The sequence below is a fragment of the Gymnodraco acuticeps genome, unplaced genomic scaffold (genome assembly GCF_902827175.1).
Source record: "Gymnodraco acuticeps unplaced genomic scaffold, fGymAcu1.1, whole genome shotgun sequence".
Lineage (NCBI taxonomy): Eukaryota > Metazoa > Chordata > Actinopteri > Perciformes > Bathydraconidae > Gymnodraco > Gymnodraco acuticeps.
In genome coordinates, this window is record NW_022991726.1 from 269,035 (window position 1) to 288,845 (window position 19,811).

Genomic DNA, 19,811 nt, shown 5'->3' on the forward strand with positions numbered 1-19,811 from the left:
AAAGAAAAGCCGCTTCGTGTGTTTTTTTAACATTGTTTTTATTTTAATCACAACTTTTCATTGCAGAGATCAAGTGTGAGCGGAGAAGGGTTCAGTGCACAAATGAAAAAATAACTGCTTCAATAAATTAAAAATTCATATGTACCACGCACGCAGCATTTCCCTCGAGTCGGTAAAAAAAGGGTCACGCGGTGGAAAATACAAAAAACAAAAAATCACCCACAAGGTAGAGAAACATCACTGCAGTATTCATTCAACACGCTCGTTTTGATAATAGGACCAATATCTGTCTCTTCCAATTTTAACACAAACACTGCAGCGACAAAATCTTAACACGGCTTAAAAAAATCTCAGATCAGATTATCGCTAAAGTCACAAACTCATAAGGTGTTTCTCTCAGATAAAAAAGGGGTCGTTATCTCGTCTTTACACGTCGCCCTGATTGTATGCTAACACCAGCTTTAACATGACTCAGCGTTTCCCAGCAGGACTTGTTTTATTCATTAAAAAAAAGACTTGAGCAGTAAGAAAATCAAGTCACAGAAACAAACGTTACGGGAACATAGGGGCACAACAAGTGGAAACACGTCCCTAACGTTAGATATTATTAAAGGGGGGGGGGGGTTAATGCAAACAGTAATTATTTGGCAATCGAATGTTGCTTTTCATTATTTCACTACCAAGGCGATTTAATCAGGATCATTTAAACACTACTTCACATTTTATTTTGATAAGTCGTTGATTTTTGTCTAATTTTCACTTTAAAAAAAGGACAAATTCAGATTTTCCTCGACACAATACTCACAAGCCCATATGGCATTTTTAAGCCGCACATATTTTCATCATCGCTGTATACTTTTCTTCAGTACAAACGCCTAACATTTGAAGTATTTTCTATGCCTTATTAAATGTTTTATATTTTAGAAATTATATTTGTCATTTGCCGAGTCGGACAAAAAAAAGGTAGTTTGAAAACATCTTGGAATTCAATGTGAATTTGTATCCAGTTTTTCTGTCTAAACGCTCGTTAATGTTCGTTACATTTGTTAAATTGCAGCCCTAAAGAAATGGGAAACATAATCCAGTCTTTTCTAAATTCACCAGAGACTAAAAGGAGTTAATTTGAAGTCTTTTTATTATGAAAAAATAGGAATTATGACCCAAATATAATCTACCGCTGCACGGAGGAAAGTTGTTTCCTCTCTACAACGTGACTTCAACACAGTCAGTATGAAAATAAATAATAATGACACCGACTGATAACCGTTTAAACGTCTTTATGGGAGTGTGAGTATCGTATTTAAACAAATGTGAATCTGTCCTTAATTATTTTCTGGGTTAAACTCAGTTTCTGCAGAGCGACTTCAAACAGTCTGAATCCCGTCTACATCTCTCACTGGAAACATTTCTGTGTGTGAGAAATGATTCCTGATTGTTCCGGTCCGGAGACCAAATGGAGGAATTGGCAGCGGTTCAATCTGACATCATAGTTTATGGATGAAGGAAACGAAAAATATTCTGCTGGGTTGTGAAAGCCGTCGGTTCGGCCCAGCTCCTGCTTTCACACAAGTTCTTGGATTTGAAGAAGATGGAGAGAGAGATGTGGAACTTGTACTTTAGTGGGATTTCACTTTGGGCTGCGTGACTCTGCGGGCGACGCTGTACAGGAGCCCGAAGTTCTGGAGGAGAGAGACAGAGATGTTACAGAAAACAATCAGGTTTATCACCAGGTAGGTTTACACGTCGTACGGGGACTTTGACTTGGTGCATGAAAACAAGAATTAAAAACACAGGTAGAGAACTAGAAAAATATTTAAAATAAAAAAATATATGTGACCTGCTCCATCGAAATCAGTCGCATTGACCCGAAGACACATTTTGAGTTGTACACTGTTGGAAAGAGGAGATTCCTAGCTTTCTAATGATATCAGGATTGTTGTTGTACTCCAAATATTAAGCTAAATATGTCACATTATATAATGACCATCACCGAGTCATCACTTCTCTGGAATCCATCGATCTGATTGGTTGATAGCGGTTAGCAAATTATCAAAGGAGTACGGAGGGAAGATATTTTTGTTTGCATTACTGGTCTGGGGAAAGCTCGTGTGTGTGTGTGTGTGTGTGTGTGTGTGTGTGTGTGTTTCCAGGGGAAAACCCTCAGGAGAAACACCGGCTGTTGTTACGCCTGCTGTGACGTCTGCTGTGACGTCAAGTTACTCCGTTCTCCTCTTGTAATTATGCCGAAGCTTCAAAGCTGTATTTATCATCTGAAGAAACAAGTTTAATATTCTGAAAGCCAAGACTTTGTTTATTTCAAATCAGATGAAAACAAACTGTAACGGACCCTGCCGTGTTATCTGTGATTACTATACGCCTTACATTCATAATGTCAGCCGGAGGGAGGGGGGCGGCGGCGAGTGAGAGCTGCCATCTTCCCTTCACAAACTTCAAACATGTATTTATCGTGTGATTTTGGAAATAAAAGTTTCATATTCTGAAAGCAAAGGCTTTGTTTATTTAAAATCAAACAAAACACACGAACCCCGAAAAACTATTTTTTTACGCAAATCCACGTTTATTTGAAATGAGCCGCTGAGACTTCGACTGACTTCGATAGAGCGAGTCACAAATATACAAAATAACAGTATTTACTTTGCGATGGACGGAATAAAAATCAGCTGTAATACAAAATAAAGTTGTACATTGTGTGCATCTGTATTCCTCCATCTCATTGCAGTGTAAATACTGCAGTCACTTACCTTCTCACACATGAGGAAGTACAACATAATTGCCCTTATTTATTGTTATTATAAAAGTATTTCTACTAAGCTTTTTACAAATAGTCTCATTTATGATCAAAGGGACTCCAGATGAAAAACAAACTAAACTAAAAATGAAAAGTGTATAATAATAAATGCAGAGGTGGGAAGCAGCGGAGTAGAAATACTTTGTTACTGTACTTAAGTACATTGTTCTGGTATCAGTACTTTACTCCACAACTTTTTACTTTTACGTCTTACATGTTGAACCCAAATACCTGTACTTTCTACTTCTTACATGTTGAACACAAATACCTGTACTTTCTACTTCTTACATGTTGAACTCAAATACCTGTACTTTCTACTTCTCACATGTTGAACTCAAATACCTGTACTTTCTACTTCTTACATGTTGAACTCAAATACCTGTACTTTCTACTTCTTACATGTTGAACACAAATACCTGTACTTTCTACTTCTTACATGTTGAACCCAAATACCTGTACTTTCTACTTCTTACATGTTGAACACAAATACCTGTACTTTCTACTTCTTACATGTTGAACTCAAATACCTGTACTTTATACTTCTTACATATTGAACACAAATACCTGTACTTTATACTTCTTACATGTTGAACTCAAATACCTGTACTTTATACTTCTTACATGTTGAACCCAAATACCTGTACTTTCTACTTCTTACATGTTGAACACAAATACCTGTACTTTCTACTTCTTACATGTTGAACTCAAATACCTGTACTTTCTACTTCTTACATGTTGAACCCAAATACCTGTACTTTCTACTTCTTACATGTTGAACTCAAATACCTGTACTTTCTACTTCTTACATGTTGAACACAAATACCTGTACTTTCTACTTCTTACATGTTGAACACAAATACCTGTACTTTCTACTTCTTACATGTTGAACCCAAATACCTGTACTTTCTACTTCTTACATGTTGAACTCAAATACCTGTACTTTCTACTTCTTACATGTTGAACTCAAATACCTGTACTTTCTACTTCTTACATGTTGAACACAAATACCTGTACTTTCTACTTCTTACATGTTGAACACAAATACCTGTACTTTCTACTTCTTACATGTTGAACACAAATACCTGTACTTTCTACTTCTTACATGTTGAACTCAAATACCTGTACTTTCTACTTCTTACATGTTGAACTCAAATACCTGTACTTTCTACTTCTTTCATGTTGAACTCAAATACCTGTACTTTCTACTTCTTACATGTTGAACTCAAATACCTGTACTTTCTACTTCTTACATGTTGAACTCAAATACCTGTACTTTCTACTTCTCTCATGTTGAACCCAAATACCTGTACTTTCTACTTCTTACATGTTGAACTCAAATACCTGTACTTTCTACTTCTTACATGTTGAACCCAAATACCTGTACTTTCTACTTCTTACATGTTGAACTCAAATACCTGTACTTTCTACTTCTTACATGTTGAACTCAAATACCTGTACTTTCTACTTCTTACATGTTGAACTCAAATACCTGTACTTTCTACTTCTCTCATGTTGAACCCAAATACCTGTACTTTCTACTTCTTACATGTTGAACTCAAATACCTGTACTTTCTACTTCTTACATGTTGAACCCAAATACCTGTACTTTCTACTTCTTTCATGTTGAACTCAAATACCTGTACTTTCTACTTCTTTCATGTTGAACCCAAATACCTGTACTTTCTACTTCTTACATGTTGAACTCAAATACCTGTACTTTCTACTTCTCACATGTTGAACACAAATACCTGTACTTTCTACTTCTTACATGTTGAACTCAAATACCTGTACTTTCTACTTCTTACATGTTGAACACAAATACCTGTACTTTCTACTTCTTACATGTTGAACTCAAATACCTGTACTTTCTACTTCTTACATGTTGAACTCAAATACCTGTACTTTCTACTTCTTACATGTTGAACTCAAATACCTGAACTTTCTACTTCTTACATGTTGAACTCAAATACCTGAACTTTCTACTTCTTACATGTTGAACTCAAATACCTGTACTTTCTACTTCTTACATGTTGAACTCAAATACCTGTACTTTCTACTTCTTACATGTTGAACTCAAATACCTGTACTTTCTACTTCTTACATGTTGAACACAAATACCTGTACTTTCTACTTCTTACATGTTGAACACAAATACCTGTACTTTCTACTTCTTACATGTTGAACTCAATACCTGAACTTTCTACTTCTTACATGTTGAACTCAAATACCTGTACTTTCTACTTCTTACATGTTGAACTCAAATACCTGTACTTTCTACTTCTTACATGTTGAACACAAATACCTGTACTTTCTACTTCTTACATGTTGAACACAAATACCTGTACTTTCTACTTCTTACATGTTGAACTCAAATACCTGAACTTTCTACTTCTTACATGTTGAACTCAAATACCTGTACTTTCTACTTCTTACATGTTGAACTCAAATACCTGTACTTTCTACTTCTTACATGTTGAACCCAAATACCTGTACTTCCTACTTCTTACATGTTGAACACAAATACCTGTACTTTCTACTTCTTACATGTTAAACTCAAATACCTGTACTTTCTACTTCTTACATGTTGAACTCAAATACCTGTACTTTCTACTTCTTACATGTTGAACTCAAATACCTGAACTTTCTACTTCTTACATGTTGAACTCAAATACCTGTACTTTCTACTTCTTACATGTTGAACACAAATACCTGTACTTTCTACTTCTTACATGTTGAACTCAAATACCTGTACTTTCTACTTCTTACATGTTGAACTCAAATACCTGTACTTCCTACTTCTTACATGTTGAACACAAATACCTGTACTTTCTACTTCTTACATGTTAAACTCAAATACCTGTACTTTCTACTTCTTACATGTTGAACACAAATACCTGTACTTTCTACTTCTTACATGTTGAACTCAAATACCTGTACTTTCTACTTCTTACATGTTGAACACAAATACCTGTACTTTCTACTTCTTACATGTTGAACTCAAATACCTGTACTTTCTACTTCTTACATGTTGAACTCAAATACCTGTACTTTATACTTCTTACATATTGAACACAAATACCTGTACTTTATACTTCTTACATGTTGAACTCAAATACCTGTACTTTATACTTCTTACATATTGAACACAAATACCTGTACTTTATACTTCTTACATGTTGAACTCAAATACCTGTACTTTATACTTCTTACATATTGAACACAAATACCTGTACTTTATACTTCTTACATGTTGAACTCAAATACCTGTACTTTCTACTTCTTACATGTTGAACACAAATACCTGTACTTTCTACTTCTTACATGTTGAACTCAAATACCTGTACTTTCTACTTCTTACATGTTGAACCCAAATACCTGTACTTTCTACTTCTTACATGTTGAACTCAAATACCTGTACTTTCTACTTCTCACATGTTGAACACAAATACCTGTACTTTCTACTTCTCACATGTTGAACACAAATACCTGTACTTTCTACTTCTTACATGTTGAACACAAATACCTGTACTTTCTACTTCTTACATGTTGAACACAAATACCTGTACTTTCTACTTCTTACATGTTGAACACAAATACCTGTACTTTCTACTTCTTACATGTTGAACTCAAATACCTGTACTTTCTACTTCTTACATGTTGAACTCAAATACCTGTACTTTCTACTTCTTTCATGTTGAACTCAAATACCTGTACTTTCTACTTCTTACATGTTGAACTCAAATACCTGTACTTTCTACTTCTTACATGTTGAACACAAATACCTGTACTTTCTACTTCTTACATGTTGAACACAAATACCTGTACTTTCTACTTCTTACATGTTGAACTCAAATACCTGAACTTTCTACTTCTTACATGTTGAACTCAAATACCTGTACTTTCTACTTCTTACATGTTGAACTCAAATACCTGTACTTTCTACTTCTTACATGTTGAACCCAAATACCTGTACTTTCTACTTCTTACATGTTGAACTCAAATACCTGAACTTTCTACTTCTTACATGTTGAACTCAAATACCTGTACTTTCTACTTCTTACATGTTGAACTCAAATACCTGTACTTTCTACTTCTTACATGTTGAACCCAAATACCTGTACTTCCTACTTCTTACATGTTGAACACAAATACCTGTACTTTCTACTTCTTACATGTTAAACTCAAATACCTGTACTTTCTACTTCTTACATGTTGAACTCAAATACCTGTACTTTCTACTTCTTACATGTTGAACTCAAATACCTGAACTTTCTACTTCTTACATGTTGAACTCAAATACCTGTACTTTCTACTTCTTACATGTTGAACACAAATACCTGTACTTTCTACTTCTTACATGTTGAACTCAAATACCTGTACTTTCTACTTCTTACATGTTGAACTCAAATACCTGTACTTTCCTACTTCTTACATGTTGAACACAAATACCTGTACTTTCTACTTCTTACATGTTGAACACAAATACCTGTACTTTCTACTTCTTACATGTTGAACACAAATACCTGTACTTTCTACTTCTTACATGTTAAACTCAAATACCTGTACTTTCTACTTCTTACATGTTGAACACAAATACCTGTACTTTCTACTTCTTACATGTTGAACTCAAATACCTGTACTTTCTACTTCTTACATGTTGAACACAAATACCTGTACTTTCTACTTCTTACATGTTGAACTCAAATACCTGTACTTTCTACTTCTTACATGTTGAACACAAATACCTGAACTTTCTACTTCTTACATGTTGAACACAAATACCTGTACTTTCTACTTCTTACATGTTGAACACAAATACCTGTGCTTTCTACTTCTTACATGTTGAACTCAAATACCTGAACTTTCTACTTCTTACATGTTGAACTCAAATACCTGTGCTTTCTACTTCTTACATGTTGAACACAAATACCTGTACTTTCTACTTCTTACATGTTGAACCCAAATATCTGTACTTTCTACTTCTTACATGTTGAACTCAAATACCTGTACTTTCTACTTCTTACATGTTGAACACAAATACCTGTACTTTCTACTTCTTACATGTTGAACTCAAATACCTGTACTTTCTACTTCTTACATGTTGAACACAAATACCTGTACTTTCTACTTCTGACATGTTGAACTCAAATACCTGTACTTTCTACTTCTTACATGTTGAACTCAAATACCTGTACTTTATACTTCTTACATGTTGAACACAAATACCTGTACTTTCTACTTCTTACATGTTGAACCCAAATACCTGTACTTTCTACTTCTCACATGTTGAACTCAAATACCTGTACTTTCTACTTCTCACATGTTGAACTCAAATACCTGTACTTTCTACTTCTTACATGTTGAACCCAAATATCTGTACTTTCTACTTCTTACATGTTGAACTCAAATACCTGTACTTTCTACTTCTTACATGTTGAACACAAATACCTGTACTTTCTACTTCTGACATGTTGAACTCAAATACCTGTACTTTCTACTTCTTACATGTTGAACACAAATACCTGTACTTTCTACTTCTTACATGTTGAACACAAATACCTGTACTTTCTACTTCTCTCATTTTCCAAACAGCTGGTTCCTTTAGTCTGAATGTGTGTTTGATGCGTGATCATTATTATTTAGAATCATTGCGTGCCTATTGATTTGAACACGATCCGTGTATCCATCATTTCCTGGTCTTCTCTAAAGAAGAGGGACCAATGGAAACGTTGTCATGTTGCCGTTGTTCAGCATGGAAACATTCATTAGCTAACAATGACATTATTGTTCTATTAATATAAAGGGAGGTCAGGTACTCTTTAAAGCAGCTGCTAGTTATGGGTACTTTTTACTGAAGTACTTTTCAAAGCCTCTTTACTTTTACTTGAGTAAAGAAGTTTAGTCAGTACTTCTACTTTTACCAGAGTATTTTTAAACACGAGTATCTGTACTTGTACTTCTACTTGAGTAAAGGATGAGTGGACTTTTGCCATCTCTAAATAACACAGATATGTAACGTGTCTGACAGAGGTTATAGAAAATAGTAACTTGTACCTGGATGGCGAGGTACATCACCCCTAAGTACCCTGAGATGCAGACGGCCAGCAGCAGGTCGAAGATGGCCGGCTTCACTCTGAGAGGAGGAGAGGAATGAGGGGATTATTAAAGGATAGACATTAAAAAACATCATCTAGAGCAGGGGGGTCAAACTCAAATACACAGTGGGCCAACATGAAAAAAAAGAGTACTAGTGGAGGGCCGGACTGGTTCAATGTTTATTGCAGAACTTATTGAAATGAACTTATTGCACATATTAAACCTGGAACTAACAAAGCTTCAATGATTGCCTATAAAAACAACATTAAACATTAAATAATCAGTTGCATTCATTCCTTATGGCTCTATCTGCAGCTTTTCCAGAGTCATTTCTTATGATTACATTTCTCCACAGGCCAACAACAGCTTCAACAAAACTATTTCCCTCAAAGAGAAAACCAAACATGCCCTGTTGTCGTGAGAGAAAGTGCAGAAGGAAACATCCATTGAACTCAGTGTGCTGCTCTGTGATGCTAGTTCAGATACTTGGCATCTCATCTTGGGAGCAAGGTCATCAATGTTTGGGCTCAGGCTCTGAGCTGAGGAGACCCTCAGGATGGAGTGAAGGTGTGCGTGCAATATACCGGCGGTCCAGATCTAAGAGTAATTAGAAATGATCCTGCGGGCCGAAATTAAATCCACCAAGGGCCTGATTTGGCCCCCGGGCCTTGAGTTTGACTCATGTGCTGTAAGGTTATTCAATTGAAAGTAAACCCTCAGTACTGTGCGTGGGAAATGTATGCGATTCCTCTTGATTCCATCCTGGGCTCTCAGGACCATGTGAGAACACATTTAACCTCGTTCCAAAAGGCTTCTTTAAATCAAATGAACCAAAACACTGACAACAAGGAACATGGTGTCGCTGGAAAAGTCTGTGAAATGTTGTTCACTGAGGATTCATTAACAGCTGGGAGCAGTAAAGCAGCAGGAAGTGCAGTAAAGCAGCAGGAAGTGCAGTAAAGCAGCAGGAAGTGCAGTAAAGCTCAGAGGAAGAACTTAAATAAAACATGAGAGGAGGAGGAGGAGGAGGAGGAGGAGGAGGAGGAGGAGGAGGAGGAGGAGGAGGACTGAGAGGAAGAGGACTTTGGGTGCATCTCACTTCGGTTAAATGGATTCCTTGCTTCCCTCACTTGCGTCGTTTCCCTGCGTCCCTCCCACCAGGGAAGCATGGAGGGACGCAGGGAAACCACGAGAAGCAGGGAAATGAGTTTTAAGAGCAATGGGACGTCCTTTCCTCTGGAGCGTCACGTGAAGCGACATCGTTTGTGATGACGCTGCACAGCTGATCGTCTGACAGCAGCTCTGTCCCTGTTGTTTCCACACACCCCCCCGCCACACATTTACTGACACAAACATTCCTATCATCTGTTGTAGATCCCAATAAATAAAATGAAATAAGAACTCATTCTCAAAAAAGATAAACGCCATTCTTAAAATGTAAAACGAAAAAAAGCGATCATGACATTTTTTTATCCAAAAAATGAATAAAATGATTTTTGACCACTTTGTTGTTCAGATCACATATTTGTAACTAAATGAAACAGGAATTGAAACAAAACACGGTATAAACTGAGGAGTGAGTCCCGTGAGGTTCATGTGTTTTCTTCACTCCGCTGGGAAACGGCTCTCATGTCAAGAAGCATCAGATCAGTGCATGCACTGCATCGTCCAATCAGTGAGCGATACACAGTAAGGGGGGCGGGGCGAGTGTCTGAGGATTTCACCGGAGGATGGTCTGGTGGTTCCTCGACTATCGATCTTCGGTCCTCCGGCACAAATAAGGCCACTGGGACGCTACTCAAGATGGCGCAGACAAATCAACTTCCGGTGCGACCGAGACCGAGGAGCGAGGAAAGGAAAAATAAGAGAAGTGAAACGCACCCTGAGAAGAGGATGAGGAGGAAGAAGAGGAGGAGGAAGAAGAAGAGGAGGAGGAGCTTGTTACCTGTATGCGTTCATCGTCTGCTTCAGCTGATCGTAGAAAACAAACTCTGGATCCCTGAGGACGACAGAGAGCAAAGGGTCACTCAGAGACCCCGACTCCCAGACGCGGGAACAGGAAGTGGTCAGAGGCTGATTGATGAACAGGAAGTGGTCACAGGCTGATTGATGAACAGGAAGTGTGTCTGGTGTACCTCTTGTCTGCTCTGACATAGTGCCTCTTCACGTCCTTCAGGTAGTGTCCCATGTGATACTCCAGAGTCGACACCACGCTGCTGTCTTTGTCCACCAGCTGGGCGGCTCGGGGCTGAGCCGTCAGCCAATCAACGACCGCCGAGAGCTGCTCGTCCTGCACCTGCTGACACACACACAGTGTTACAACGGAGGAAACACACTGCTGACACACACACACACACACAGTGTTACAACGGAGGAAACACACTGCTAACACACACAGTGTTACAACCAGTGATGCAAACACACGTATGGTGAAAAAAGAGAGAACTATTCGAAGCAGAAAAAACAGCGTAATAAACCATCTACAAAGGCCTGTGCTATAATGCTTCAATTAACTGTTCTTTATCCTATACTCAGATCAATAGGAGACAGAGATGTTAAAGATCAAATGCAAAGCTTCCAAATATGCTACATTTTTATAGAAATGTTGTTTTTAAGACTGCCTGTATTTTTTATTTTATTTAAATCGAGATAATACACCCAAAAAAAGCCGTCTGAATTTCTGACATGTAATTCCCAGCAGCCTCCGCGCGCGTGACGTAATAGTGGCCAAACAGTCTCTGGACCAAACATCCCGACTCGGCAGTCTCGGTCACATGTTTTTCGAAAAGAAAACTGAATTAACATGGGTTATTGTTGAGCTTTTTGTTGTACGAACGGTGCGGGATCTGGGAGAGTTTTACATGCATTTCCCAAAGACCAAATCATCTGCAAAAAATGGATTTTGTTAGTGAATCGTGTTGGATGGCAACCGACAAAATGGAGCAAGTTGTGTTCTGACCACTTCGCGTGTGATGCATACGACGTTGATCCTGCTATCATGAAGTCTGTTGGTGGAGCAGCATTAACAGCACGTCGGAGGCTGAAACCCGGAGCCGTCCCCTCCATATTTCAGCACAAGAAACCACTGAAAGAACGAAAGAGCCGGGCGATGCAGAAACGCCAAAGAATTGAGGTAAACAACTTTTGATTAGATTTCAAAGCGCACGGAGCACAGCAGATAACGCAGATAAAGGAATTGCAGTTGTATTGCTTATAGAGGTGGGCACCGTTAGATTCTGTGTCTTTACGATCATAAACAATGTGTTGGATGTGGAGCTAGGATAAGTAATAAGGGCGCTAGGAGTGATTTCGGTGCAGTAATAGGTTAGCATTTTTCGCTCGGGGCTAATTCACTGTTAGCATTAGGGCTGTGCGATTATGGCAAAAATCATAATCACGATTATTTGGTCAATAATTGATATCACGATTATTTTGACGATTATTCATTGACCATTTATTGAACTTTAAAACAAATAATATTTTACCAATAAACAAGATCAATAAATGTGTTGGAGCGCACTTCCAAAACCATACTAAACATATATTAATATGATAAATAAAAATAAATTAGACCAAAATAAATGAAATCAAACATGTTGCAGTGCACTGTCACAACCTACTGAACACTCCTTAACATATAGCCAACATTTTGGTAAAACATATTCAACATATTCCACTCAGTTAAACGTTGAAGGCTGGCCAACCGTCATGGTCCAGAAGTAACAGGAAATAAATGTTGAACTACAATTTAAGACCAAATAAAAATGTTTAGGCCACCATGGCAAATGCTGGTAGGGCTGCTCATGTCATCTCTTAAAGATTTTTTGCAAGAAATACCAGGCTGTTTACATGGTCTGGTTTCAGAGATGAGCGCAGGCAGGTGACAATATTGCCACCTGTACTGAAGACCCTCTCTGAAGAGGAACTTGTGGCAGTGCTGCCACATGACACAGGAAAAAAAGAAAAGACTCTGAAGAACCCTTTCTTTGCCATTATATAAAAATAGTGTTGCTACAAAAGTATAAATTAGGCTTACTAATAAGACAACTCAGATCTGAAGCTACACAGTAATCTGCTGCAGCAACAGTGCAATAAAAAAGACAACATTAATAGAATCAAACCCATTTTTTGTTGCATTTTATTAGAGTATAAAAATAAATGCCTTTAAAATAGGATGCAAGCAACACTAGTTTCTGAACTGATAGACTATAATCAATTTAAACAGAACAGATCTTAATGTTTGCATTCTTATACCATTTTGTACAATAATGATCATGAATAAGTTCAAACAAACTAAAACTTACAGCAGATTAATAACGGTATCTAAATTGAGTTTTTATTATATCAAAAACCTGTTGAAATGCTTCTGTTATTTTTACTGTCCCACAAAAGTGCGTCGCAGCCTCCAGGAATGCTTCTTTCATAACTTCGCCGTCTTCGAAAGACTTCATGTGTTTCGCAAGAACGTGACTGACACGATAAGTTGCTATGGTAGCAGCCTTGCTCTTGTTGTTGGGCCTGGTGAAAATGGACTGCTGTGCATTTAGCTGTCCTCTCAGGCCCCTCCCCTTTTGGAGCGTAGGGCAGAATTAGGAGGGAATTCCGTCTCGTAGCGTTTGTGCACTGTTTTGAAATGCCGCTCCTAAATTACCCTTCTTCGATAAAGCCACGTTCGCATTGCAGATGAGACAGATGGACTTTGAATTGGAATAGATACAAAAATAATGATCCTCCCACTCGGAGTGAAAATTATATATTTTGGGCTTTTTTGCTTCTGCCATAATTGCGGTCTTGTGTGTGTGCGGACTGTCACTCCTGTTGACCATCCATGCTGTTGACACGGACAACGTCAGCGAACTAGTGCACTGCTCACCAGCCACGCCCGGACACATGGGGTGAGGCCGGCCAATCACAAAGCTTTGATGCGTTCAAGTGCATTATTCTGGCACGGGAACATTATGTTACAGGACATTAACGATAAAACATAATATTGTTGTTCTATTTTTAGACACATCTCACGATCGACTGGGAATCTCCCCGCGACCCTTCTTTTTAACTAGTTGCTGCTCTTGTTCTGACATCTTCGCTTGCGCTGAACACTCACAACACATGTCACTCCCACGTGGCCGAGTGGGCTTTTAGGGAGGGGCGAAAGCGCACCCAGCAAAATAATCGTATTTTGTCAATTATGCTGTTTTCCTAATCGTCGCAAGCCATAATCGTAATCGCGATTAAAATACGATTAATTGCACAGCCCTAGTTAGCATTGTAGTTTATCTGCAGCTCATTCATCGCTCCTCCACTCATAATGGAAAAGTGTGAACAATATGCATTATGATAGGGATTAAATCCACTATTATTCCTCCTGGCCCAATTAAAAATGCCCCCGCGCAATTAAAAGTGACTGTGAGCACTTAGAAAACCCAACATTCTTCTAACCACTTCATTAGGCCTATGCATCAAAAAAGCCCTCCGCCATGCTTTCATTTCTTTCAGCCGAGTGGGTGCTTATAGAGGTGGGCACCGTTAGACTCTGTGTCTTTACGATCATAAACAATGTGTTGGATGTGGAGCTAGGATAAGTAATAAGGGAGCTAGGAGTGATTTCGGTGCAGTAATAGGTTAGCATTTTTCGCTCGGGGCTAATTCAGAGTCTCACTGTTAGCATTGTGTTTGGTTGTGATGGTTCCCAAATTACCCAGAGGTGAGTCCGCCTGGACTTTATTTTTCTAAACCTCTCTAAAAAGGTCAAATTTCACTTGTTTTGCATCAATCTTGATACAGGGTACTTATTATATGTTATAGTTTGGATTCCTAAAGCTTTTAGTCTATAGTCTACTCAGAATCAGACATGATAACGAAACTAAGTTGTACTATCGGCGGAAGCAGCTGTGAGCGATAAGCCAAGGTTTGTTTGTTTGTTTGGCCACTGTGACGTCACGCGACGCCATCTTGCGGAGGAGCGGCTGAGAAAATAAATCGTCGGACTTGGTGTTGAACAAAATAAATATTGCGCATTGCCAGACGCATATTATCTCCGATTTTAATACTGCAATATCTTAGAGTGTTGTAGCTATATGATTTCGATTTTACTGGCAATTATAAAAAAAACCTTTGCATTTGATCTTTAAGTTATAAATCAAGGGTTTGTATTATTATTTACAGCAGGGGTGGGGAACCTTTTTCCGTTCAATTTTTACAACATCCTCCGAGGGCCGTACAAATGATTGAACTCAACCTCTGCTTAAAAATACTAAAATCACAGCCCATTCATTTGGCCTTTCTTTCATTCTGTGCAAAGAAAAAGCAACCAATCCAGATATCTCACCATGACTCATGCATGCACGTGCACGGTGTGGCATGACCACCGCCACACAAAGATATGGACACAAGATGTGTGCAAATGTATTTAGTATCCATGTGAACATGATTTAAGTGGGGGGGGGCCTAACCTCCTCTAGGGGGGTCCGGGGGCATGCTCCCCCGGGAAGACTTTTTTTAAATATTGAAGTTAAAAGCATCAATCTGGTGCACTTTGAGAGCAACATGAAGAGATCTATGGATCCATCTCTCAACATCCATATGAAACAGAACTGTAAGCAGATTCTTCTTTTTGGATATTTTACAAATCACTCCTTTTAAACTCTATTCTTGTTATTTTTAACAACTTTTTTGTTAGTGTAGAAATCACTCTGATTGGCTGTTCAGCTAGCGAATCAGTGCATGAGAAGCGAAACGGTTGCTTGAGAATGTCTTCCACAAGCAACGGCTGATAGCTCCAGTACCGCACGAAACATGTTTTCAATGGACGAGAGTGAAAATGGACCGCACACGCTATATATGTTTGTTTATATCACGTAGTCTGTTCTTCTGTCTTCCGGTTGTTGCCCGTTTTGAATGACGAATACACACTACCGCCGCCTGCTGGTAAGGAGAGTTATTGTCACTCACGCATGCGCAGTTCGTACGTGCTCGGCTGAAGTCTTTGCGGTGTGTTCCAGTGCGACACATGGCCAAGACGCAGGAGAACACGCCGACGCAACAGTCGGCGTCGGCGAGTTCTCTGGTGACTGCTTGGTGTGTCAGGGCCTTTAACCTCACTGAGCTGAGGTTATTTGAGCCTCTCAGGAGAGCTCTCTTCCACCTGGTTGTAGAAAAGCTCTTTAAATTCGTTAGCATAGCTAGCTAACCAGATGCTAATAACAACAGATCGCCACAACTAAAGACACAGCCACCAGTGCGGCATGTGTACGGCTCCTTATGGGTACTGCAATATTTGAAGGGCTGGAGCGGCGTTCCGGTGCTCTCCGTCAGCACTCCTTTCAGACGAGACATAACTAGGTGAAGACACGTTACGCTCGTGTTGTGTTCAAGGAACCTGTCCTTGGCCAGGAAAACACACACACACACACACACACACACACACACACACACACACACACACACACACACACACACACACACACACACACACACACACACACACACACACACACACACACACACACACACAACACACACACACACACACACACACACACACACACACACACACACACACACACACACACACACACCACACACACACACACACACACACACACACACACACACACACACACACACACACACACACACACCAAACACACACACACACACACACACACCACACACACACACCACAACACACACACAACACACACACAACACACACACACACACACACACACACACACACACACACACACACACCACACACACACACACTTACCATCTGTTCAGTGAAGATCTGCAGGTCTCCAGGAGCGCCCTGTGCAGCAGAGTAAACAACAACAAAACGTCACAACAGAAAGCAGACGGTAAATAAACGGTTTCCATCCGTTTCTCCCTTTACCTTTTCAGTGAGGTTGTATATGACTCTGGCGAGCGCCTCTGCTACCAGCTTTGTGTTTCTGCTGAGCTTCTGAACATCTACGTGAGGTCTGGAGACACACAGAGAGGAGGAGAGAGTCAGAGGAGAGGAGGAGAGAGTCAGAGGAGAGGAGGAGAGAGTCAGAGGAGAGGAGGAGAGAGTCAGAGGAGAGGAGGAGAGAGTCAGAGGAGAGGAGGAGAACACAAGACGAGGAAATGTCAAATCAGCTGATCGGTAGAGCGTGAAATTAAACACCGAAACTCAGAGAGGGAGATGTAGGGAAAAGGAGAGGTATTAGATCAAAGAGGAGAGAAAAGAGTTCAGAAAGCTCTTAATTTAAAAACACCCGTGGCTCAAACTTGGAAACGTTACATCATGGGATCCTGCCCAGGAAAACACGTTATTTCAACCCTTAAATAAATCGTTGAGCAGAAAAACTATTACTTCTCTCCAATGCATTATTATTAGGGCTGTCGAACGATTAAAAATTGTAATCAGATTAATCACCATTCGAACTATGTCCAAAATATGCCATTTCTTTATGTATATTGTTGTGGGAATGGAAAGATAAATGAAAGAAGGCGGATATATCCATTTAACTGTGTACAGTATCTATGTTTATTATAACATTTTTCTGCGTGTCAAAATGAAAGACAACCCACACACCTATCAATCATCAAACCGTGGGGTCTTAATTCATTACGTGTTGATTTCTATCAACGGGGGAGTACTTCAGGAAAGTCGACAGAGGGGGGGGGGGGGGGGGGGGGGGGGGGGGAGTCTCCCTCCGCAGCCGGTTGGCGTAGTTTTGGCACAATTCCGTTGTACAGACCGACGTTAACAGCAGCCCTGTCTGTGCACACGGAGACCGACTCTGTCGTCCGGTGATCTAACCGCCTTCTGGAAAAGCTTCACTGCGTACCAGTTATGTGTACCCCTGTACTACAGCAAAAGTATTCTCCGTCGGGACTTCCTGCAACAACACCACGCCGTTATCAAAGATGTTCTATTGAGAAGACGATCACTACGTGACAAAAGTTTTCAAAACCGTGGCTACTGAAATCAATCTTACTAACTGCTGTCTGTGCAATTTACTCCGCGCGAGTTGGCAGACTTTATTTTGCTTACTTTAACATTATTTTTCATGGTGGGGATAAGCCATTTATTGGTATGGGTGTAGCCTACCCCAGCCATACCGTGGCGCTGCCACTGGTGGCACGTATGGGGCGGGCCATTCTGCACATGCGTTAAATGCGTTAAATATTTTAACGCAATTAATTCAAAAAATTAATTACCGCCGTTAACGCGATAATTTTGACAGCACTAGTTATTATATATTGGTGTAGGAGCCACACTGCTTGTAAAGAATGGGTTTAAGGCAGTGCTTCTCAAAGTGTGGTCCGTGAGCGCCCCCTAGTGGTCCGTGAGTATATTGGTAACATTTCACATTTGAAATAAATTAATTGATTTAAGTTTTCCACACTCTCACGGGAATGTCTCCGCAATGGAGCGAGCTTACGTTTCACTTTCGATTGCATGATATAGCCCAGCGCAACACCTTCGTCTCACAAGAAAAACGATGTGTCTTTGGATATTTGTGGAGTTAGGTGGTCCGCGAGTGTTTTTTTATTGGTTAAGTGGTATGAAAAAGTTTGAGAAACACTGGTTTAAGGTTGCTCAGTTAAACACGGCTTGTCGGCTCTACAATAGGTAAACTCTACTCTGTTGTTCTGGGGGGATAGAGAGACGTGCACCCACCCAGCAGGGGGCTCTCCCGCTCCGTGGCGAGAGGAGGGGGACACTGACCGGGCGTCCATGATGCTGGCTCTCTGCGCCAGGCGGTGGGAGGCCAGGTGCGACAGCGTGAAGGCCGGCAGGCGGCGGATCCCGAAGCGCTCGTGCTCCCAGGCCAGCATGTCGTCCGCCAGGTTGATCTTCTTATGGACCATCGAGAACTTCACGTCCGGGGAACTGGCTCTCTGACACCTGGGAGGACACAAATCCAACATTATAGGATATAGTTATAAATAGTCTGGGTTTTTTAAAGAAAAGTAGAGAAACATTTATTTTAAACCTGAAGAAAATAGGTCAGAAAAAACTGATTTGACATATCACTACTAAGTTACACCTCCTCTCATAGCTGTTGGTTAATATTAAAGGTCCCATGTCATGGCCATTTCTACTGATCATAGTTCCATTGTTGAGATCTACTAGAATACATTTACATTGTTACATTTTCCAAACTCACATTGGTTTCTCATCCAGCATCTCTGTATAGTCTGTGTATTCACTCTCTGTTCTACACGCCTTGTTGGAGCTCCTGCCCCCCAGCTCTTATTAAAAACATTCGGTCCTCAAGTTGTAAAATGTGCTAATAACGTTATTCTCAGAGTTATTTTCCTCGGATCTAACCCACGGGACCGCGCCGCCCGGCACGTTCATGTGACGTGTTCAGTACTACATGAGTTCTACCTTTACCCATGGATGCACAATAAGAACGGATGATATGATTATATGATTACTTTCGTGACGTTTCACTCTCTCAAAAGTTGGCCATTTTGTCTTCATGCGCCAACGAGCAACTCTCATAGGAATGAACGAGGCCCCGCCTCCCACGCTGTATCCAGTTCTTATTATACATCCATGGTAGACAGAGAGATCGAAATACCGTTTCCCACAACATATTCTGCTCATGTTCAGGTTCATATTAGTATTTAGTTCCTCCACTGTCTCCATGCTCTAATGTTCAAAAAGCTCTTAATTCTTCTCATACTGCCTGTGCTGCAGCACCTCTTTTCACCCTCTGTCTGAAACCAGAGCCCAGTCTGCTCTGATTGGTTAGCTGGCCGGCTCTGTTGCGATAGGTCAACCGCTTAGAGATGTCCCGCCCCTTAGCCTATCACGTACAATGTGTTGGAGCGCTAGCCGATAGCAGCGCGAGTGTTTCATAGTGGTGTTACTATGTTCCGAAAGATGTAAAGTTTAGAGTTATAT

The 19,811-nt window shown here is 39.9% G+C and overlaps 1 protein-coding gene across 1 annotated transcript in view; it reads right to left on the bottom strand.

Annotated features, from left to right (window-relative positions):
* Positions 1-17: 17 nt before the first annotated feature.
* The window catches only part of ncln (nicalin), a 27,971-nt gene continuing 8,177 nt past the window's right edge, over positions 18-19,811 (bottom strand). The window contains exons 6-12 of the mRNA XM_034199049.1: positions 18,576-18,803; positions 16,800-16,887; positions 16,677-16,715; positions 11,041-11,201; positions 10,851-10,904; positions 8,864-8,942; positions 18-1,679 (exon numbers count right to left, since the gene is read on the bottom strand). Coding sequence (XP_034054940.1) covers positions 1,617-1,679; positions 8,864-8,942; positions 10,851-10,904; positions 11,041-11,201; positions 16,677-16,715; positions 16,800-16,887; positions 18,576-18,803 — 712 coding nt within the window. The 3' untranslated portion in view covers positions 18-1,616. The remainder of the gene's footprint in view (positions 1,680-8,863; positions 8,943-10,850; positions 10,905-11,040; positions 11,202-16,676; positions 16,716-16,799; positions 16,888-18,575; positions 18,804-19,811) is intronic.